This window comes from Epinephelus lanceolatus, chromosome 23 (genome assembly GCF_041903045.1).
Source record: "Epinephelus lanceolatus isolate andai-2023 chromosome 23, ASM4190304v1, whole genome shotgun sequence".
NCBI lineage: Eukaryota > Metazoa > Chordata > Actinopteri > Perciformes > Serranidae > Epinephelus > Epinephelus lanceolatus.
This window is the reverse complement of record NC_135756.1, coordinates 16,980,966-17,001,244: the sequence shown is the minus strand read 5'-3', so window position 1 is coordinate 17,001,244 and position 20,279 is coordinate 16,980,966. Positions and strand designations below refer to the sequence as shown.

General features: G+C 41.4%; 2 protein-coding genes across 2 annotated transcripts in view; one reads left to right on the top strand and one right to left on the bottom strand.

Moving 5' to 3' along the window:
* Positions 1–1,312: 1,312 nt before the first annotated feature.
* On the bottom strand, positions 1,313–19,150 carry dcp1b (decapping mRNA 1B). Its single transcript, XM_033614562.2, has 11 exons — positions 18,843–19,150; positions 18,336–18,376; positions 17,871–17,998; positions 7,019–7,085; positions 6,519–6,699; positions 6,215–6,307; positions 3,895–4,690; positions 3,697–3,747; positions 2,036–2,262; positions 1,619–1,831; positions 1,313–1,534 (listed from the first exon to the last, which is right to left on the bottom strand). The coding sequence occupies exons 1-11, from the start codon at positions 18,999–19,001 to the stop codon at positions 1,457–1,459; spliced, it is 2,034 nt and encodes a 677-aa protein (XP_033470453.1). The 5' UTR covers positions 19,002–19,150; the 3' UTR covers positions 1,313–1,456.
* The window catches only part of cacna1c (calcium channel, voltage-dependent, L type, alpha 1C subunit), a 300,165-nt gene continuing 292,529 nt past the window's right edge, over positions 12,644–20,279 (top strand). The window contains exon 1 of the mRNA XM_078165240.1: positions 12,644–12,853. Within this exon, the coding sequence (XP_078021366.1) occupies positions 12,730–12,853 (124 nt within the window). The 5' untranslated portion in view covers positions 12,644–12,729. The remainder of the gene's footprint in view (positions 12,854–20,279) is intronic.

The window sequence follows — 20,279 nt, the reverse complement described above, 5'->3', positions numbered from 1 at the left end:
AACTGCAAACCCTATCCCAGATCAAATAAAACATTTTTATTAAATGCCACTTCTCGGCCGTGATGAGTTAGGGCTGACTGATACAAAGAGGGAAATGACATGTCATGCAGAACACACTATCGCGTAACAGTATTTTGGTAATACATTTTCTATCGTACTTTCTACTAACTTTGCTTTTTATTGCTTTAAAACTCCATTTAACCAATCATTTATTTAACTAGACTAAACCTTCAATAGGAAAGTGTTCAATCAATAAAAAGTTTTATTATTCCTGAGGGGAATTTCTGTCAGTTGTTTGGCAAGAAAAATGTTCAGGAACTGAAGCATGAACATCTCAAGTGATATTTCAGTGTGTTGAAAGATTGTCAACGTGATGATAAAATCCCTTTTGTTAAACTGAAATAAAAACCCCGACTGGATGGTCTAATCTCTAAAACTGTCCAGTCACATAACGCACAAAGTGCCACTAAGTAAAAACACAGGTACTCCTCTGAACTAGCTCTCTGTGAGGTAGCGCAGGTTAACAATCTCCTGTACTTTCCTTGTTACTTCAAGTTAGCTGGATACCATGTCGATTTGAATTCTTCAGGCTAATTGTATAATAATATCAGTGTCACTAAAACACTAATACAGAGATTCATCACAGCTAAAGTCTGCTGAAAAAATAATTAATGACAAGGTATCATTTTAATAGCTTTAAATGAATTTGGAGAGAAAATATACTCCCTTCATAAAACTTAATTTAAAATTAAAATTTGAAATCCAACAAATTCCAATAACATTTAAACATACCTACCTTCCCAAATGTACAGAAAACAAAACATGTTTAACATGTGAAGTCAGTTTCAAGTCAATTTGAGAATATCCTTCAGCACTAGCTCTCAGACTAGGAAGACTTGCTTATTAAAGCCCAGAAGGCTGGCTGGTGTTCGACGACCGTGACGGCGTAAACACTACACAACACGATAAAAAATAGAATGATACAACATAAAATTCTGCTACACTTGGTGAAAAAATAGTGCAGGGAACTACTAAATTTTAACACCTTGGGAAAACAGTGAGGTTGCAGCATATTTTGTCTTCACTGAGAGTGAACTAGAGTATAGGCTACATTTTCCCCTTTAACTACAGGTAATTTTAAGACTGTATAGTTACACTGTATTGTGCCAAAAATGAGTGGTCCTCAGATTGAGAGAACTGTTTTTTTCTCCAGAGGAATCATGGGATGAAAAGTGGGGTTTTATATACTGAAACAAACACATTTACATTTTGTAATTGCGACTAAAGAGACTTGGTTTGAAGTGAAGAGAGTCAGGTTGTCAGTACAGAGGAGATGCAGTGAGTCTGTGTGTGACTGGATCCCTAGGAGGAAGTTGTACGTCCATATTAGGTGTAGAAGAACGAGCCTCACTGCTCTGAACAGTGTGTTTGTATAGACAGAGGGTGTGATGAGTCATCAGTACTTGCTGCTGGAGCCATTAGCTAAGCGGCTGATGTAGGCTTCATAGATGGTGTCCAGGAATGAGCCGTCACTCTGAAATACACAAGCAAGGATCATCACACATCATACTGACATGTAATATGTTAATGTCAGATACTTCAGTGATGTTATTTTTACCTGGATCAGATGCAGCAGTGTGGCCTGAAGCTGGCTCCTGGACAGAACTCTGATCTCGTCCTGCAGTGGGGGTCTGGACAAGGTTGAGGGGGCAGAGCAGCTCTCCTGGGCAACCGCTGACAACACGCCACCAGACTTTGCCTGAGTGAACACGCTGGGAGAGAGGAGCAGGTTGGGGGCAACAGTGGCTGGTATCCGCTGTGGAGAAATGACCTGGACAGACAAGGACAGTTATTTATAATTCTTAATGGGAATCAGACATCAACAACATTTAACTGATGATAAAATAAAGCAAAAAAGTGTGCCGATTTCCACTTTAAGAGTACTAAGTATTCTTTTTTTAGCAACCTTACAATAAGAATTAAAACAACTTGTACATAATCAAAGATAACCGCCAACCAAGTTCATAGCGCTCACCTCAAACTGCAGAGCAGCCTTTTGACCTGCAGTGGTGGTCTGGTTTGAGACTGGACCTACAACCGAGCCTGCACCTTGACCTTGAGTGGGCCCCAGGAATCGAGGGGCCAGTCCCGGGCAGAGTCGAGGGGGGTCATGGGAAGCCAGGCTCTGCTCCTGTTGGACCAGCTGGAGCTTTTGCAGGAGTTCATGAGGCGACACCACACCAGGCATCTGGGAAGACAGACCTGCACGAGGGACCCAATGATTAGAATTATTTTAACAGCTTACACAGATGAGACAGACATCTTGGCAGAGACATTTTGAAGTTTAAATACAGAAAAGGCAGTAGAGAGATACACATATAGTCAAACACCTGTGAGAATATTAAATTAATGAGTAACTCACACAGCTTTGTCAGATAAGAGATATTTGATCGGGCATATTTTACAGAGATAATCAATCAGATACCCAAACACTAGCAAGCAGACATCATCATCATAAAGGCTGTCTTTGGAATGACATAGTTAATAAACTGCCTACTGCAGGGTTCCCACACATTTACATGGACAAAATTTCAAAACTTTTCCATTACTTCTGAGGGATCCATAGTAAAAACAAAAACTTCTTGACCACTTGCCAGGTGTTTTTCAAAAATATTAGATTCAAACTCTATTCAAACATGATTTCTGCTAGCTGGCATACATGGAAAGGGAGACAGAATACAAGGACGTTACATAACGTGGAAGATCATCCAGGGAAGATTGCTGTGACAATGTCATGCCACACAACAAAATTCTATTAATTCCATGACTTTTCCAGGCCTGGAAAATGTAATTGTGAAAATCCATGACTTTTCCAGGTTTTTCATTACAGTGGGAAGCCTGCTACTACATACTCAAACATGTATGTACTGTATACTGCCTGCTAAATGAACAATAATTATGGCATTATCGAAAGACTATTTGCACTGAAGTAAACAGACATGACAACCAGTCTGACCCAGCCAGCAGCTCTCACATCTCCGAAAACCTCCCATAAAATTTCCAAAGGGACAAAATGACCACATATTGGAAATCTAAAATACTTACTTTCTTGCCTGAAAAACTATCAAATCTCAATAAGATGACATATTACCAGCTTTTTGCCTGGTGCAAAATCTCCACCATCGCTGGCCAATGCACTGTCTGAAGAGATGCAATGCACTATGGGGCAGTTGAGTCTGTCCAATAAGCTCATGTCTCATACTCAGAGATTCTTGCCTAAGTAGTATAGGCCACATTCAGACATTTCTCGCATTCACAAAATCCATACTATGCAGTGTGGACGCACTATATACTCAATTTTAAGTCATACTTCGTATGAGTTGTATGTTGGTATGTGTTTTCGAACACAGCCTGTACGTACAGTGTAGTCTGTTGGTAAGCAATGGCTCAATAATTGTTTACAAGATTATAAATTTTGTATGCAAATGCAAAACTTAAGGAAAAAGAAGTGTGAGTGAAAATGAATCAGGAAAATCAGTCTTGTGGCTCTAAAGCTCCTCTCAAGTTAAACTGGATTTATGTGCACTTTGACTGAAATTATGAGAAAAGTAGGTAAACTGTAAAGGTTGTCTCAAGTAACACAAAACAGAAACTACAAGGTGACGGTTAATTATTTTAAAGAAACTGAAATCATACCGTGTAAAGGTTGAAGGACTTGGTCATTGTTCACCTGAGAATGCAGCAAATCTGGTATAGCAGGAAAAACAACACTGAAAATTAGATTTTACTTGTAATTTCCTTATCTATTTAACTTACACACAATATTTTCACTTGAGAAAAAGTGAATGTGGAATGCTTATTCATAGCATGTTAATGTGATAAAGGATGTCCCACCTGTTCCCTGTATAGTTGAAGCTGACTGGTTGTTGTGCTGTGCCTCTGCTTGAGGTTTTGATAGGCTGAAAAACAGCTGCTGGCCTTGTTGCGCTTGAAGGTGGGAACATGACACAGAATCCATCACGGGCTGAGAGGAGAGACAGGGACCCTGCTGCAGAGGAGGAGGGTTGGAGGAGGGAGGAGGTGGCTGGATTTGGAAAAGTCTCTTGATTGGGTCAGCTTGAAGCTGCTGCTGCTGTTGGTGATGATGATGAAGGTGGTGCTGCTGGTGATGATGATGGTACAGGTGGTGATGGTGGTGGTGATGCTCCAGGGGCACGCTGTTGTCACACAGCCTGTTCTCGGGGGACTCGGACACGGTCTGGAGCACTCCTCCGACCACCCCGACTCCTCTCTGTCCCTGCATGAGTTTCTGGATGGCTGCGCAGTGCTGTGGCTGGTTCTGCTGCTGCTGCTGCTGCTGGGCGGTAGTGGGACTTGGCAGCAAGCCTACAACATTAGCACCATCTTCCCTGACCGTCTGACCTCCAATCACAGCCCTGAGCCCTCCATCTGAACACCCAACCACGGCACCATTCCCTCTTGTAGAGGTCACACTTCTGCCAGAGTTCACTGTATCATCATATTTCAGTGAACGGGCCACAGGAGGGCGAGTGGCTCGTCCTGCTGACGGCCCTGTCCCAGGACTGGCCATAGGAGAGACAGGGTCAGGTTTGGGTGAGTGGTGATGTTGATGTTGAGAGCCAAAAAGAGTGGCCAGAGAGAGAGGCTTGGGTTCAGCACTCTCACTGTCCTGGATGAGAGAAAAAGAGAAGGAGAGGAAAGGGAGGAGAGCAGTCTGCATGAGAAAGGAGAACTAGTTATGCAGTTATTTCTGAAGTACTTTAAACAAACCAGGCTCAGTGCAAAGGTCTTTAAATAACAGTGAAATAAAATGAACTGAGGAATGGATTTGATAAAGTAAATACTGAGTTTGTCATGGCAGCACTTCCTTTTCTGGTTGTGAGTACCATTTGATTTAGGCTACATCCACACAACATGCATAACTTTTGCTCCATTTATATATAGCTTCCACACGGCTTCAGTGTTTCCAAACCCCTAAAACAGTGATGTTTAGTAACGCTGCTGACTCTGTTTTACTTTGAAAATTCCAGAGTTGTGTTTCAGCCTGGACAAGCAGAAACAGAGACTCCTGAAAACAACGACGCAGACACCCATGTCTGCGTCCTGATAGCGTCTTATCAGTAATGACGTGTCAATTCAAAACATTACAGCTAGGCTTTCATACCCTTTTTGATTTTATCCTTCTTGTGTGGATACTCTTGTCTCATTGCCATGGTTTCCCCCGTCAATATATAATACTCTTGTCATTTTGTTTTCCACTGTCTTGACTGCCTTATACTCATGTGTTACTTTTAGTAATAGTTCCAGATTGTCATTGGTCCAAGCAAAGAAATCTCTGGTTCTTCCTCCGTTGTAGGCTATTTTCTGTAACTATGCAATAGAGTTGTACCGATACCAGTACTGGAAATGCCTCCGATACTACCTAAAATGCGGTATCAGCGAGTACAGCCTATGACCAATCGATACCACGTAATGCCTCACATCATTTCACATACACCCGCTACAGGCAAACGAAACGGAAACGGAGTGGAGTTTAAAAAGCATTCTACTGTAGCCTTTAAAATGTCTTTTTTACCAAATTGTGTGGCTGCACTTTGACCTGTGTCTTGATCTGTGTCAACACTGGATAATAATAATAAAAAAAGTTTTATGGCATTCTTAATACTATTATGTATTCATTTCTTAATATTTTACATAGAGTTTTAGGAGCTGAGACATACAACAATTCATATCCCATCCATTTTTACTTTTACGCGCTGGTATCGGATCGGCACTCAGGTTCAGGGATCGGAATCGGTATCGGGAAAGAAAAAGTGGTATCGGTACATCTCTTCTATGCAACCAGCTTCCTGTTCACACTTGTATGCACATGCCAAGTGTAAATAAATGGTCATGTGATGTGTCTTCAGGTGTATTATTATGGATGGAGATTATTTCTGAAAAGACGCAAAAACTTTTGCGTGTAAAAAAATCATTTTCTTTTTAAAAACACCATTTTAAAATGAAAACGTATTGGTGTGAATGAAGTCTTAAAAATAAGCAGATCTGCCTTATGATGCCTCAAGTTTTCTTGCTGTGGTTTCGATAGCCTTCCTCTTCCTGTACATCACAAATTTTATCACTAAGAGCCTCGTCAAGGAAAGATGGTGTACTGAATGTAAGCCTGGATGGGAAGGTGCCAATTGTGTTTTACCTGTGTGTGTGGTTTAACAGGTATCGGCTTGATCAGGTTAGGGTTTCCATAAATAACACTGCTGCCACCAATCTCCTTTGGCTCTGACGTAGACTTCATGTAGCGAGACATATGGAAAGGGGAAATGAGAAGCAAGGAGAATGAGAGAGTGACAAGGTCAGAGAGACAGACAGGGCAAAAAAATGTACAATAAGTATTTGACTCTGTAGCGCCTAGTGGTCAGTATGTAGAAAAGCAAACAATCAAATAAAATATGTGTCAATTTTTTCAAGAAAAGAAGTATATTTATCTGTACTTGTTCTACCTTGTCATACTCTGTGCGTGCTTTGGTCAACATCTGGATGATGTCCACTGTTTTCGCTTCACTTCCTCCTCCTCCAAGTAGCCCTCCAAGTATTCCTCCCCCTCCTCCTCCTCTTCCTCCTCCTCCTGGGGACAACCATCCACCCTGGGACTGTGCTATGGTCTGCTCCTGCTGGGTAAGACTACACACACGCATAAAAGTCAATGTCAAAATGCACACAGATCACACAAGACAAGTGGATCAGACATGCATCATACCTTTACACCTAATATGTGTTTTAAGACACAGTAAAACAAACAGTCTCTCACCCTGGGAGCCAAGCTCATTCAAACGTGCCACAGTTGTCATTTGTTGGCTCTAAACCCCAGACACACATCCATCAATAAACACACGTCGTCTCTGTCGTGTGCAGACTGAGATATGAAACAAACTCTCTCAGCCACTGTGACCATAACTCACTTGTCCCTGTTTATATAGTTTGTGGTTCTATAAGCACTTACATCTTCATCCTCTGGGCGATGCGTTGACAGTCCTCCTTATCATAGAACCAAATCCCATGGATAACCACTGAGGGAGTGAGGAGGAGAGACAGAAAGAGAGAAGTGAACTTTTGAACATGAACAAACATAAACACAGATGTAACAATGACCCTGCTAAAAATCAAGTTAGCTGCTACTGAAAGTAATGAAACTGGCTGCAGAGTTTTGTGATGCACCAGCCATTAAGGTCAGCAGACACCAAAATGAATCTGAGACCTGCCATACCCTCACAATCAACTGACATGCACAGACATGCTGTTGTACAACTCTGCTGCTATGACGTCGGCACAGGCCCGATGGAGTCAGACATGTAAACGGTTTATTATTAGCCCTGCTGGGTCTAAACCCTTGGTTTGAAATGAGTCATTTCCCAATGGGACCAGAAGCCAGCAGTGCCATTATACAGTGAAACATGGGCCCCAGGAGTCTCCTGAACTACATAAACATGGTCAACAAGGGGGGAAAAGCCAACAATAAAACCCATTTGCTACAAGATTACACAGCAGTGAGCATGTAGGTTGCACTACATTACACAGTGACTCATTTTAGTAGTTTCATTTGCACTGGCTCCTAAAAGCATACTGAAAGAGGTAGTGTCGTTGCATTGTTATTCGATTCCCGTCAGCGAGGAGATGCTTGTAATGTTGCCCAGCAAAACAAATTAGTCCCCAGCAATAAAAACAGTGAAGGTCTAAAAACAAAAAGTTAAGATCCGAGAATCCCACTCCTTTCTTTTATCCACTCAAACAAGTTTCTAGGTATGGCTGGGGTTGAGTACTGTTCACATCTGAACCGATAATGCTGCTAGTTCTGGTACCTGGAATTTAGTAGCAGAATCCAACAGTACCTTTTGTGGTACTTTACCTCATGGACCGCGGAACGCATCTGAACAAGGGGGGGCCATAATTTCAAGTCACGCAGAGGGGGTGGGAGGGCATATGCATTGAAACAGACAATATTACTGATGTATTAAATAACGTTGCAGAGCACTTTTTTATTCCGACACCACACAGTCACATCTACAGTACACGCATGAACACGAACACATGCTTGCTCAGATTAACCCCTCTGATCCCACTCTAACATTCACACACCACAGGCCAAGCCTATTTACACATAAACGCACAGATGAAACTATAGCAAACAACAAAGTACATCCAGTCCACAACCACAACCAAAACTCATCTTGCTGCCTTGAATCTAAAGCAACATCATATTCATTATCATCACAAGTCAGCACTCATAACAGACTGATGTGCAGAGCCGCACACACACACACACACACACACACACCCAACAACAAACAAGCGCAGCTGTGCAGTTACTGAAAAGTAACCAGAATGCTGAATTTCTGACCATTACTGCCCGCAACCGCAATGTGTATGTCCACTCCCGCCCGCTCCCGCAAAACTCTGAGAATTTATGCCCACACAGTAATAGAGATGCATTGATTTTGTGTCTTCTCCCGTCCCGCAGGCGAAAACACGTCATTTTATAGGCTATTAATAAAGAGATTCATGTGGTTGTTTGTTTCGTTTCCCTGGTCTGCATGTCTTTTGACACACTGGTCAGAAATTGCGCTCCTATTTTGTTGTTTTCATTTAGTTTTTAATGAAATAAAGGCTGTTTCATATTCTATTCTCCTTCTCTGTATTTATTTATTTTTCTACCTTTATATAATCACGCAGTGATTGAGGTTAAGGCAAGCCCGGCGCCAGGATGAAGTTACTGAGGGGGCAGTTAAAAATTACGAGGGGCCAAATCTTTATTATGCAAAATAGGTTCACACAGTGAGTTATAAAGTGCGCGCAGCCGTGCGTAATTGTCGCGCGTAATGACAGCTCCTCACCAGTGAAACACAATAAACTGCACGTCTTCTTTCATGTTTGTCTCATGACAGATGGAGCTGACAGACAGACAGACAGACAGACAGACAGACAGACAGACGGACAGACAGGTGGAGCAAGTGGCAAATTGGTATGAAAGCTGGTTCAGGGCATATTCGTCCATTTATGAATAAATATGGAGTGGGAACGCTCATGCATGTGCACCAAGTTCCTGTGTTGACATCCTGTCGCTAGGCTACATCTTCTTCTTTTTCTTCTTCTTCTACTGTTTAATGGGGACCCGCGGGACCTGGCGGGACCCAATCCCAATGCAGCCCTCTATGTCAGAGTACAAAAGTTACCTGGGCCATGGCCCCCCTGGCCCCCCCGGTTCTGCGGTCTATGCTTTACCTTCTCTGTAAGTTCTCTATGTAAGTTTTGCAGGGGTGATATAGTCAACTAAAACACAATTCTGCTGCTCTGCTCTTTTCTAATCACACATAGAGCTAGTCTTCTGTCTCTCTCTCTGCTTGTGTGTGTGCGTTAGGGATGGGGAAAAATTCAATACAGCACTGTATCACGATAGTTTTGTGTGGCAATATCGCATCGTTACACAGTGCCAAGTATCGATTTTTTAATTATATAAATTAATAATATTACAAATTAAACTTTAAGTAGCCTACTAGAATAATATTATCAATTGCTTTTTCAGTTTACTAGATATATTTTGCTGCCAAAACCTTAATCTGAAAACTTAATCTTATCAGATAAAACAGACATTTTTCCTTTGGAGGTAAAATTTTCAGTCGAGAAAAGGTAATTAATCACAATATATCGCAATATATTTTATCGCAATACTCAACATGTCACAACTTATTTAAAATCGCAATAATATCGTATCGTAACTTAAGTATCGTGATAATATCGTATCGTAACTTAAGTATCGTGATAATATCGTATCAGGGATCTTCTGGTGACTCCCACCCCTTGTGTGCATGTCTGCTTGTCTAGCAGTGATACCAGGCTCTTACTAAAATAAATAGAAAAGAAAATGGACGCCTAAAGTATCGCAGCAGATCAGCACCTCCTGTCTAAAGATGATCCAAACAACTCCGCAGAGCACAGTTTTCAAGACAAGGCACTTCCATCTCATGTCTGAAGCTGGCATATGTGCTCTCGGTACTCTATAGTTCCAATGTATCTCAGTTGGTACCCTTAAAAGGGCTGAGTTCAGTGGGTATTGTGTTAAAGAACTTTCATCACTGCAGTGCATGAATTTTGGTACCAAAACAACACTTCTTCTGGGTACCCTACTTTGAGGAATTAAACAACGATTTTCCCTTTTGTTATCTACCAAATAAATTCAAATTTCTCAAATGCTAAATTCTGTCTAAACACAAGCAGCAGAACAAGAACTTTGGCTGAAAAAATACAGATTACAACTAGCAAAAGTATGACTGAAATCACAAACTGTTTGATAGAAAAAATAAGATGAAAAAAGTTTTGGATTCTTTTAGTGCTTGATAGCGATACCATCTGTACCAAAAAGTATCGAGGTTTGATACCCAGCCCTTATCAAGACAGTAGGACATCATCACACCTCAGTACGCGTACCTCCTAAAGTGGATCCTCAAGAAAAGATAAGGTCAGTCCCAACAAGAGACAGAGGCGAGTGAGAGACAGAGAACAGAGTGCAGAGTGGGGTCTACTGTTACTGTATGTGGCGGGCACAGTTATCACCACTGCCCTATATCAAAGACACACACACATTCCCACACAGACAGACATGTACAAAAATATACACAAGCATACACTTGGCTACAAATGAGGTTGGACAAGCCACTGAGGTCAGTTTGGAGGGAGAGGCATACACACACACACACACATACACACACACACACACACACACACACACAGGGTTCAGTTGAGCCTGGGAAAATCAGCCCAGTACCAAATAAGTAACTGCAGTAGGAGCCTGTCTGGTGGAGCCAGAGCTGCTTAGTGCTCACTGGGGATGAGACTGTTTGACAGAGACAGAGAGACACACAGTCAAAGTCAGAGAGCTGGAAAATTGAGAAAAAATGAGCAGGACAGATGTGAAATAGGAAGAAGTGAGGTGTGTTAGAGAGGCGATTATCATTCAGTCCATCAAGAGAGTAACATCGAGTTGTGGGAGCTCTTTAGCTGCCAGGAAACAGACTGGGCTTTGTCAATAAAAGAAAAATGTTGAACTGAAGTGAACTGATGGGGGGAAACACAGCTGGACAAGAACCTGTGACACTTCAGATACAAGACAGTCCCTTTGACCTGTATGCTGCCCTGACGTACCCCCACTAAAAGGGAAAGACGAGTAGTTAAATAGAGGAGATTACCACTTGTGTTGTTAGGTGCACTGCCCTGCTAAAAGTCTAAACCTCAACAAGACAGAAAACCCCCAGAGCAAGAGAGTGACAGGGAGGGACAGAGAGAGAGAGAGAGAGTAGGGAGGAGGACTGTAACCAGCAGCACCAACGAAAAGTGGCCGTGGCCACAAGGTTACGCTTTCGGGTGAAAGTCACAGAGATAGAAAGAGAGAAAAGGGACTCCAGTCCACCACACTGAAGCCTAGAGGAAAGAGAGAGGAAGACAGGCAGAGGGGCATTTGCACTGAGTAAATGAAGTAGAGATCCTGACCAAGTGAACTGGACGGCGAACACCACTGAGCGGTCACATCAGCAGATATAACTTCAGCAGAAGAATGACCAAGGTCTGAGACCACTACAAGAAGGGGTCACTAACTGAGAGATTCTAAATATAAAGGCATCCCTTTACAGCTTCAACGAGGAGCACTGGAAACTTGAGCAAAAATCAGTCTACTGAAGTTTGTAAGTGATCCAGGAAGCTGTGTGGTCCTCTCAAACCCTCTGTGACTTCGACAAACCAGCCAAACGGCAAGCACTGGCGCACGTGTGATGTCTGCTGTCGAACTACAATGGCTCTTTGATGGGATCCCAGCAGGACTTGGATGCATAAAAAGACATTTTTAATTTTAGTAGGACTTTATTGGAGATTTTTTTCAAGTCTTGGAAGCAGCACTTCAACCTGTCATTGTCTGTCCTAATGACTCTGCTGGGATTTGAATCTGATTTATATGTTTTTGTCCGACTTGCGCAGCAACATCGCATTTCCTTGGAGGCTTAAATGTGCTTTGACGATACAGTACCCATGTTTGGCTGTAACCCAAACTGCACCACTGGGACTACTCAAGGAATACTTTTGTTTTGTTTAGCTTTAATATAGCTGGGAATGCAGGCATATTTGTAAGCAACAGTGTTGTCCAAGATGGATTAAGTGTGGTTTTACTGCAGTATGTGATCAGTTTTGTGCATCGGTCATGAAGCACAGTCTTGATATTCTCTTACTCTATATTTAGTTTGCTGGAGGTTTGTCAGGGGTAGGTGTTCTTACAGTAACGCTCGTCTATGCTTGGAATTATTTTTGTCCGAGATGAGGCATCACTTCCTTTGTTCGTAGGAATGGAATTCATGACATTAGAAGCGTAAATATTGAGATTTATCTAGGAAGACGTTGCCACCACATCTTCCTCCAGACACTTAACTGCAGCTATATTTAAATTGCTCTTTTGCTACTGAAGCACACTGCCACAACTGCTGCAGATCCTAGATCCTTCACTTCTGAAGAAGACAAATCTTATCAGAGGAAGTGTCAAATCACCTTTAGGCATCACTTCCATTGAGGTATTCCTGAAGCTGCAACTGAAGGTATAATCTGAGCAACATCAAGTTCCAGAGAGACTCAAAGAGGCAATTACTTCCACACCGTGAGACTCCTGAGAGCGGTGGAGCCATGCTGAGAGGCCTGTTTCACAGGAGACCCAAACATGAGAGACTGGAGGAGGAACCTGAGGTCAGATTCAAAGGCTTGCTGGTGTCAGAGACAGACCTGGGATACTCATATGTCCGACCTGGAGGTAAGACTGTCCAGATACACAGAACGCCGTAGACATGATAGGTGGAGTGCCTGTGTCAGCCACATCCAGTATGCGTGGCTACTTGGCTACAGTACATACAGCAGTTAAAACCAGATCGATCAGTGATAAATGTAAGGGGTGATAACACAATAAATAAGGGCCACAACTTATGATTATTTATATTATCCAACAATCTGCTGATTCATTCCTCAATTAAACATTAGGTCTATGTCAGAAAATTGTGTAAATGGGAAACACACTTTTCTAAACACCATGTTGACGTCGTCAGATTGCTCGTTTTCAGTGGTGGAAACTAACAAAATACATTTACACAAGGACTGTGCTGTAGTATCATTTTGATGCCTGTACTTACTTTATACTTTTACTCCACTACATCTCAGAGGAAATATTGTACTTTTAATTTTTATTTATTTGACACATAAAGTTACTTTCTACATAAAAATATAAGGTTATATACATTATGCTACATACAGTGTGTAACATATACTGTATGATGTGATGCTAAAACTGGCTCCATGTTGACAAAATACAACATCTAAGGGGAACACCACCTTAATTAGGAATTCCAATATGTTATTTCCATGGCTGAGGGAAGTTCAATCAATATTTGTGAACATGAGCTACTCTCTCAGAGCCAGAGACCGGAGGAGTGAGTCTCAAACTTGTGACGTCATAGTGTATAAAGTTTATTTTACCGGAAAGAGCTCTATTCTACTGTAGTGTTACCAATATACTCAGAACATTCCCCTGGGTGCTCTCAGTGTCATCTACAACATCTTTCGCCATTTAGTGTCTATGGAGCAGCTCTAGACTTTGTACTTGATGACTTCACAAAATAGAATTTTCACACTCTAGTATCTGGATTTGGGAGAGAGTTGTTCGTGTTTAATAATATTTTGGACTGTCATAGACCTTAAAAATAACATGTATGAATTTTTAAAATGAGCGTAGTTCCCCTGTAAGTACATTTAGCAGATAATACCTCTGAACCTTAAGTAGTCTTTTGAAAGCAGGGCTTTTACTTGTAATGGAGTATTATTAGACTGTGGTATTTTTGGTTTTACTTAAAAGAGTACTTCACTCACAAAATGACCATTTGTAAATCGTTTAGTCATACTGTGTTACCTTGAATTCATGAAAAAAACTTTGTTTTTCTCATATGCTTTCAAAGAAAACAGCCAAGATATTGATTTATTGATTAACTGGGAACCACATTTAACAACAGCAGAACTATATCAATCAGTATTAATCCAAGTCTCCTAGCACTTCCAAAACACATGCATGTTTGCTAATAAAAAAATGTATGGTAGTCTGTAGTAATGTTTTAGGGGAAAAAAGTGTGGGAAGTACTGAGCATATGACAGGATTAATAAAAAATTGCATCAGAGTTTGACAACAAATGTTCTGATATAGTTTTGCTCTTCTTTAAGTGGTCCCTTATCAATCAATCAATTAATGTGTGTACTCTGAAGGCTTGCGAGAAAAACAAAGTTTTCTTCACAAATTCAGGGCAACACGTCATGACTAACTGCTATACAAATGGTCATTTTGTCGGTGAAGTACTCCATCAAGTAAAAGATCGGAGAACTTCCTCCACCACTGCTCATTTTGTTTGACCAACAGTTCAAAACAGAAACATATTCCATTTATGAAGAGAAAACCCACAGAAAAGCAGCAAATCTTGACAGTCGGGAAGCTGGAACGAGGTAATGTTTGGCATTTATGGTTACAAGTTACCTACACTATGAACCAATTCACAAAGAGTTTCAGCTCTTCAAAATGTAAGCAAATATTCAACACACTTGGGCTTTGCTTCATTTGGAGTACTCATGACAGGAGCGCAGAAAAATTAAACCACCTAAAATCTCCAGAAGTCAGTCAATGTCACCAGCTAAAATCAAGACACTAATACTAGCAAGGTTTGGGGTTCAACTCCATCTACAGATAATGGGGCAGCCGAAAACACTGCTTAGGATTGTAGGTGCTTATAGGAAGGAATGTAAAAAGCCTTTTATCTGTCCCGCTGTACTGGGACATTTGCCAGAGGAATCATGACTTGCTCAGACTGAAGTTCTCTCCCCCTGAATCTTGCCCTGTTCTGTCATATATCTCCACTGTTTATTCATAGCATGGGGTGCCACTTTGTGCCAACTGCCATTCCAGGAACTAACGGCAGCACTGAGAGCTACATGTTTATCTAATGATAAGATTCCACGACCCTTGCGCACAGAGGTCGTGGCACACTGAGACTGGCAGCTTTGCCAACAGCCTGGGGCCTAAATAGATCAGAAGTTAGCCAGAGAAAAACATCTTTCCTGAGCTGAGATGTGTTCCTGTTCGTACAGTTTTCTGGAAAAAGATTCCTTTATCGTACACATACCACGATGCGGTAAATGTTGGCTTTCTGGTGCTGTACTTGGGAGTCTTGACATTTTGACATCTCTTGGAGGCGCTGTTCTATGTGCTAATGTGTTTTGTTAGTTAAATCTGGCTCAACCTTGTCACATGCAATCCTAGTAAATCAAAGCAGCTGTGGAGATAAAAATCAGTTTGATTACAACTATACTACATCTCTCCTTATTTGGGTGCTTTATTGTCCGTCTCCAATCAGTGTAATCGGCTGCAGCCGCTGACCATTAGGTCTGCTATGTACTCGCCCACTCTTGAGCTCCCATAACCCCTGCCCATATTTCCTTTTTATCAGAGGACATAGCCAACTAAGCCGTGATTACTGGTTTTATGTGTTTTTAAATTTCCTTCCTTCCCAAGTAATGTGAATTAGCTGTTCACATGCAATTTATTCCCCATTCCCCATGCACTGGCTACATCTGGGGGCCAGTGCATCGGTATCACAGATCATATCTAATGTGTCCTCAGTGCATTTAAACCTGGTGTAAAAGGTATTAAGAGGTCACCAAGAAGGGTCTATGTCACGCACATTATTTCACCGAGCCTTCAGGATGTTTGATAATGGCTGTGTTGTATACGTGTCAGTAAGACAAATGAAGTACTAGAGTAAGGGGATCAAAGCAGGCATAAGGAATCCAGTGGGATCTAAACACAGCATTCCACCTGCCTCTTACTGAGCCTGATGGAGAGTGTGAGACCATGACAGAGAGGGAGGGGAGGTCTGTGTGTGTGTCAGCGATTCCTGAGTAAGTGTGTGTTTATGTTATCAGTGACTGTTGTGGTGTATCTAATCTCTGCTGGCTGGTTTTGTAGTGCTGTCAGGCTCTTGTCCCACAGGCACACCGTGTGTGTGTGTGTGTGTGTGTGTGTGTGTGTGTGTGCGTGTAAGCCAGATGTAGGTCTCAGAGGGAGACAGGCTGATAGAATTGGAGTCACCACAGCACCTCAGCTCCTTATATGGCACTGACGGTTCCCACTCAATTGAGCAGCACGCAGCTGCACACTTTGGTTACTCTATCAAATTCTTCATCTTTTATCTCACTTCCTTCCTGTGGCTATAGATACACCTGTCATTTTAAAGTATGATGTGGTCACATTGCTATCAGGTCTTGAGCCACAAGGATTTAGTCTTATTTGGATTCTGAGGTGAATTATAAATAATCTACTGTACATAACTTACAGACAGGCAATCTTAAGAGTCAGGGGAGTTACAGAAAGTGATAACAGGAGTCTTTTAAATCAAACCTAAAAAATAACAATGAGAAGCTCAATTCTAACTGTTCTTTGTCTAATTTTAATGTTGTTCCCAGTTCCTCTCTGGGGACTGTTTTTCTATCCACGTCTTTTATCGGTAGACTCTCTACCTCTCTGCCGAGCTCTTGTTTTCTCTCATTTCCTGTTTGTCTTTGTTTCCATCTTTTCAATAAGTTTGTCTCACTGTGTCTGGCTGCTTGTGAAACACAGCAAAGTCTCTTCAAACTATTTAATCTATGTGACTAGCCCTGGTCTTTAGTCATCTATGTTTGTACAGTCCGTGACTGCCTGTCTAAAGGTCCAGACACACCAAACCTACATCAAAGAACTAGTGTCGATGAAGGCCAACTGCTCTGTTGCCTCACGCTGCCTTTGTCTTCGCCAAAAAATTGCACTTGAACACATTGCAAAGTCAACTGCCAACTAGCATGTACATTCTGCACCTGCATGAGAGGAAGTAACTCTATAGCAGCAGGCAGGGGTAGTCTGTGTACGTCATTCACAATGGGTTAGCCAGTTAGCACATTAACAACACAACCTGATGTTGAAAGAACAAATGTTATTTACTATGTGCTATCAAACAATAACAAAAACCACTGCAAAACATTTCTACTAAACAGTCAACATGGCTAAAAACATAATCTTAACTGATATAACGAGTCTGTTTCAAGCTCACAACCTCCTCACTTCAGTCGTTTGTTTGCTTTCCCCATTTTGGTTTCACTTCTCGCGAACTGAGCTGAATTGTCAATCAGAGTCATTTCTCTCACCGATGGGCTCCGCCGGCTCAGACGCCAAATCATCTGGTTAAATTACCAAAAAACTGCCAATAAGGGCCAACAAGGGCCGACTAGTGCCTTCACAGAGCACACCGCAAAAACTAGGGCGACAGATGCTCACCGACAACCCAACATTGACCAGCAGCTGACTATCGGCTTGATGTGTCAGGGCCCTTACTCTAGCGTTACTAACTCTATTATGACCAAATATTTTTTTTTATATTTAGGAAAAAATCAATCACAAACTTCTCCATCCTAATGTCTTTAGTCTTTCAAGATGTTGGCCAATGTTTAGCATACAGTGAGCTACACTGAAAGTGGCTGGCCAATGAAATGTAGCTTAGATATATCACTCTGGTGCTGATAACTAAGAGTCACTGCAATGAATATCACACTAAAAGAAATGGCAATGGGTATGAAACTACACTAAAAGTGCATATTGTGCTCAACAGGTGTTAAGAGCAAAATGTGTCAGACAAACTGAAGGTATCAATAATTAACAGGCAGACATCAAAAGCGTGTCTGTATGTGAATCTGCGTGTGTTTCTCCTTACATCGTGCATTGCGGTACAGCAGGAAGGGGTGCTGGAGCTGAAAATCCAGGTCTTTGGTGATTGGCTCTGTCAAGTTCTCCATACTGAGTCTGTTCATAATGGTGAAACCATGCCGGGGAGATGCCAGTCTGGAATACACAGGACAGAGAAATAAAGGTGAATAATTCATGCAAAACTGAGTCAACAGCAAGAGGAACTTCAGCTATGCCATGCCCTGTCATATTCACCATTAAATATTTAACAGAGACAGTTAAAATAAAATATTAAAACAGCAAAAACAATTAAATACCGACAGTGCATACTGGTACCAATTTTGCATATTATTCAAATATGGCTGTAGTTTTAATTTGTCAGTTAAACAGCTTTGCAGGAAATCTCAACAAATATAAAACTGTACTTTAAGTTCATTTTGACATGAGAGATCTTTAGACCCCAAGATGTCAGAGTCCAGCACAACTTCATTACCTTGTGTAGATAAAAAGGGTGCCTTCCACCTCGGTCTTCTCCTGAAGAAACACAAACACAACAGAAAAAAATGAGGAAACATATTACACATGTGACACATGACAAAACTGGTCACCTAAATTTTGTTACTGGGGGAGAAACAAAAACATATTTTCAAATAACAAACCCTCCAAAAATAATAATGTACAAGACCAAGCAGTTGGATTTAATGACACAGAATGAGAACAACTGCTTTATACTTGCTAACGTTACGTATTTGTTGCTCTGGGTGAATGGGTAATCTATGAATACAGTGTAGTCGAACAATACAACAGAAAATCAATTAATAAGGGATTAAACGTTTCCATTTGTGTGTAAAATGTCTCCCCTAAACAACCACAGCAGAGGTTTATTTAATGCTACAACTTTAGTTGGGGCAAATCTGTGTCAGTGACAACGCGCGCTTATCAGAGACGATAACGATGCTAAGCTAAGTTAGCATACGATACCCTTAAAGTTCAGGCTTACCCACTCATTCGCCCTGTTGTTGTAAGTATACAGGGCAACTTGGCTGGCCACGTCCACGATATTGTTGATGTATGGGTCTTGTCGCTTCAGAGCAGCCAGACTTATGTCCAGTCCTTTAGCGGTGAGGCAGCTGGTGCTGCCTGCAGAAGTCGCTGTCATTGTCCCTTATGGAGAAGTTAGCTCACTACCTAGCTTCAGTGGCTAACGAGTCACAGGAAGAGGAGGTCAAAACCCAACCAGCAGCAAGATAAAAAAATAGAACTGATTTGGTAACCGAGGAGAAGCTTGTTTTCCAAATTAAGTCTCGTAAATTTAAAAAATCAAGAGTTATCGAGTGCTAACTGACATGAGAGAGTTTGTCAACGGCCATGTTTGGTCTCGGAGATTGTAAACAACCAGACGTGAGTAGTTGCGCAACCGGCTCTGAGAGTTCAGCCTTATCAATCGACTTGGAAAAATCGATTGAGAGTCATCGTTGTCAACTGCAGGGATTTTCAGTTTTAATTTCTTTACACAATTAATGATAATGTCAGGAGAAACGTGGCCATGTAGCATCAAGTATGTAGCTGTAATTTAATTTAATTTAATTTAATTTACATTATATTACATGAATGCGTACATCAGGTATGTTAATTTCATTACCACTGGCTGGGTTGTGGAATGTGAATGTGTATATTTTGTTGAACAATTTTTGTTGTGGAATGTGAATGTGTATATTTTGTTGAACAATTTTTGTGTGGCAGACACACAAAGTTACTTGGTCCTTCAGTATTGTCAGGAAAGAAAACTATCCTGTTTGATTCTGTTTTGACTTTATGTCCTTGTCGCTTCTCCCCGTACAAGTAAACAGCTAATGTTTCTCTTCTGTCTTTCATCTCTGTACATATTTGGCTTCTGCTGGGGAACATAAACACAAATGCTGACTGATGTCCTCCAAACCTCTTTAACATTTCCCATAAAATGCACTAGGGGGCATCAAAGGGATGGATAAAGCACAACCATCCTTGCTCTTGCCATTTACTGCATGGGCCAGGGTTGATCTGAAAGCTCAAACAAGAGTGCATGCATGTGAGTGTGCATGTGTGTATGTGTATGTGTGTTAGTAAGTATTCCTCAAGAGTTTTGTACAGGAAGCCTACAGAAAGCAGTTGCACCATGTTACAAAAACTCCAAATACAATTTTATTTGTCTTGAGCTACTGAGGTTTTTTCCCCCTCTATTAGTAAGTGGGTGATGGAGTAATGGCCACAGACAAATGCAGCATCATCTTTGGAAAATGTAATTTAGTACCTCGTTCTTGAGCCCATCAATTTAGAGCATAGTTCAACGTTCAAGGTTTACAGTGACATATTTGTCTAGGCTGCATTTCCCCCATGTTCAGTGGCTTAAACTTGTCATTTTCTGGTGAATATGTATTTGGCTTTCACCTCCAACAAT

Excerpts from the sequence above, each read along its gene's own strand:
- dcp1b (XM_033614562.2), bottom strand. The coding sequence starts at position 19,001 with ATGACAGCGACTTCTGCAGGCAGCACCAGCTGCCTCACCGCTAAAGGA. Across the intron at positions 6,700-7,018 it reads ATCGCCCAGAGGATGAAGAT|TCTTACCCAGCAGGAGCAGA; the intron begins GTAAGTGCTTAT and ends GCGTGTGTGTAG. Across the intron at positions 6,308-6,518 it reads CACGCACAGAGTATGACAAG|TCTACGTCAGAGCCAAAGGA; the intron begins GTAGAACAAGTA and ends CGCTACATGAAG.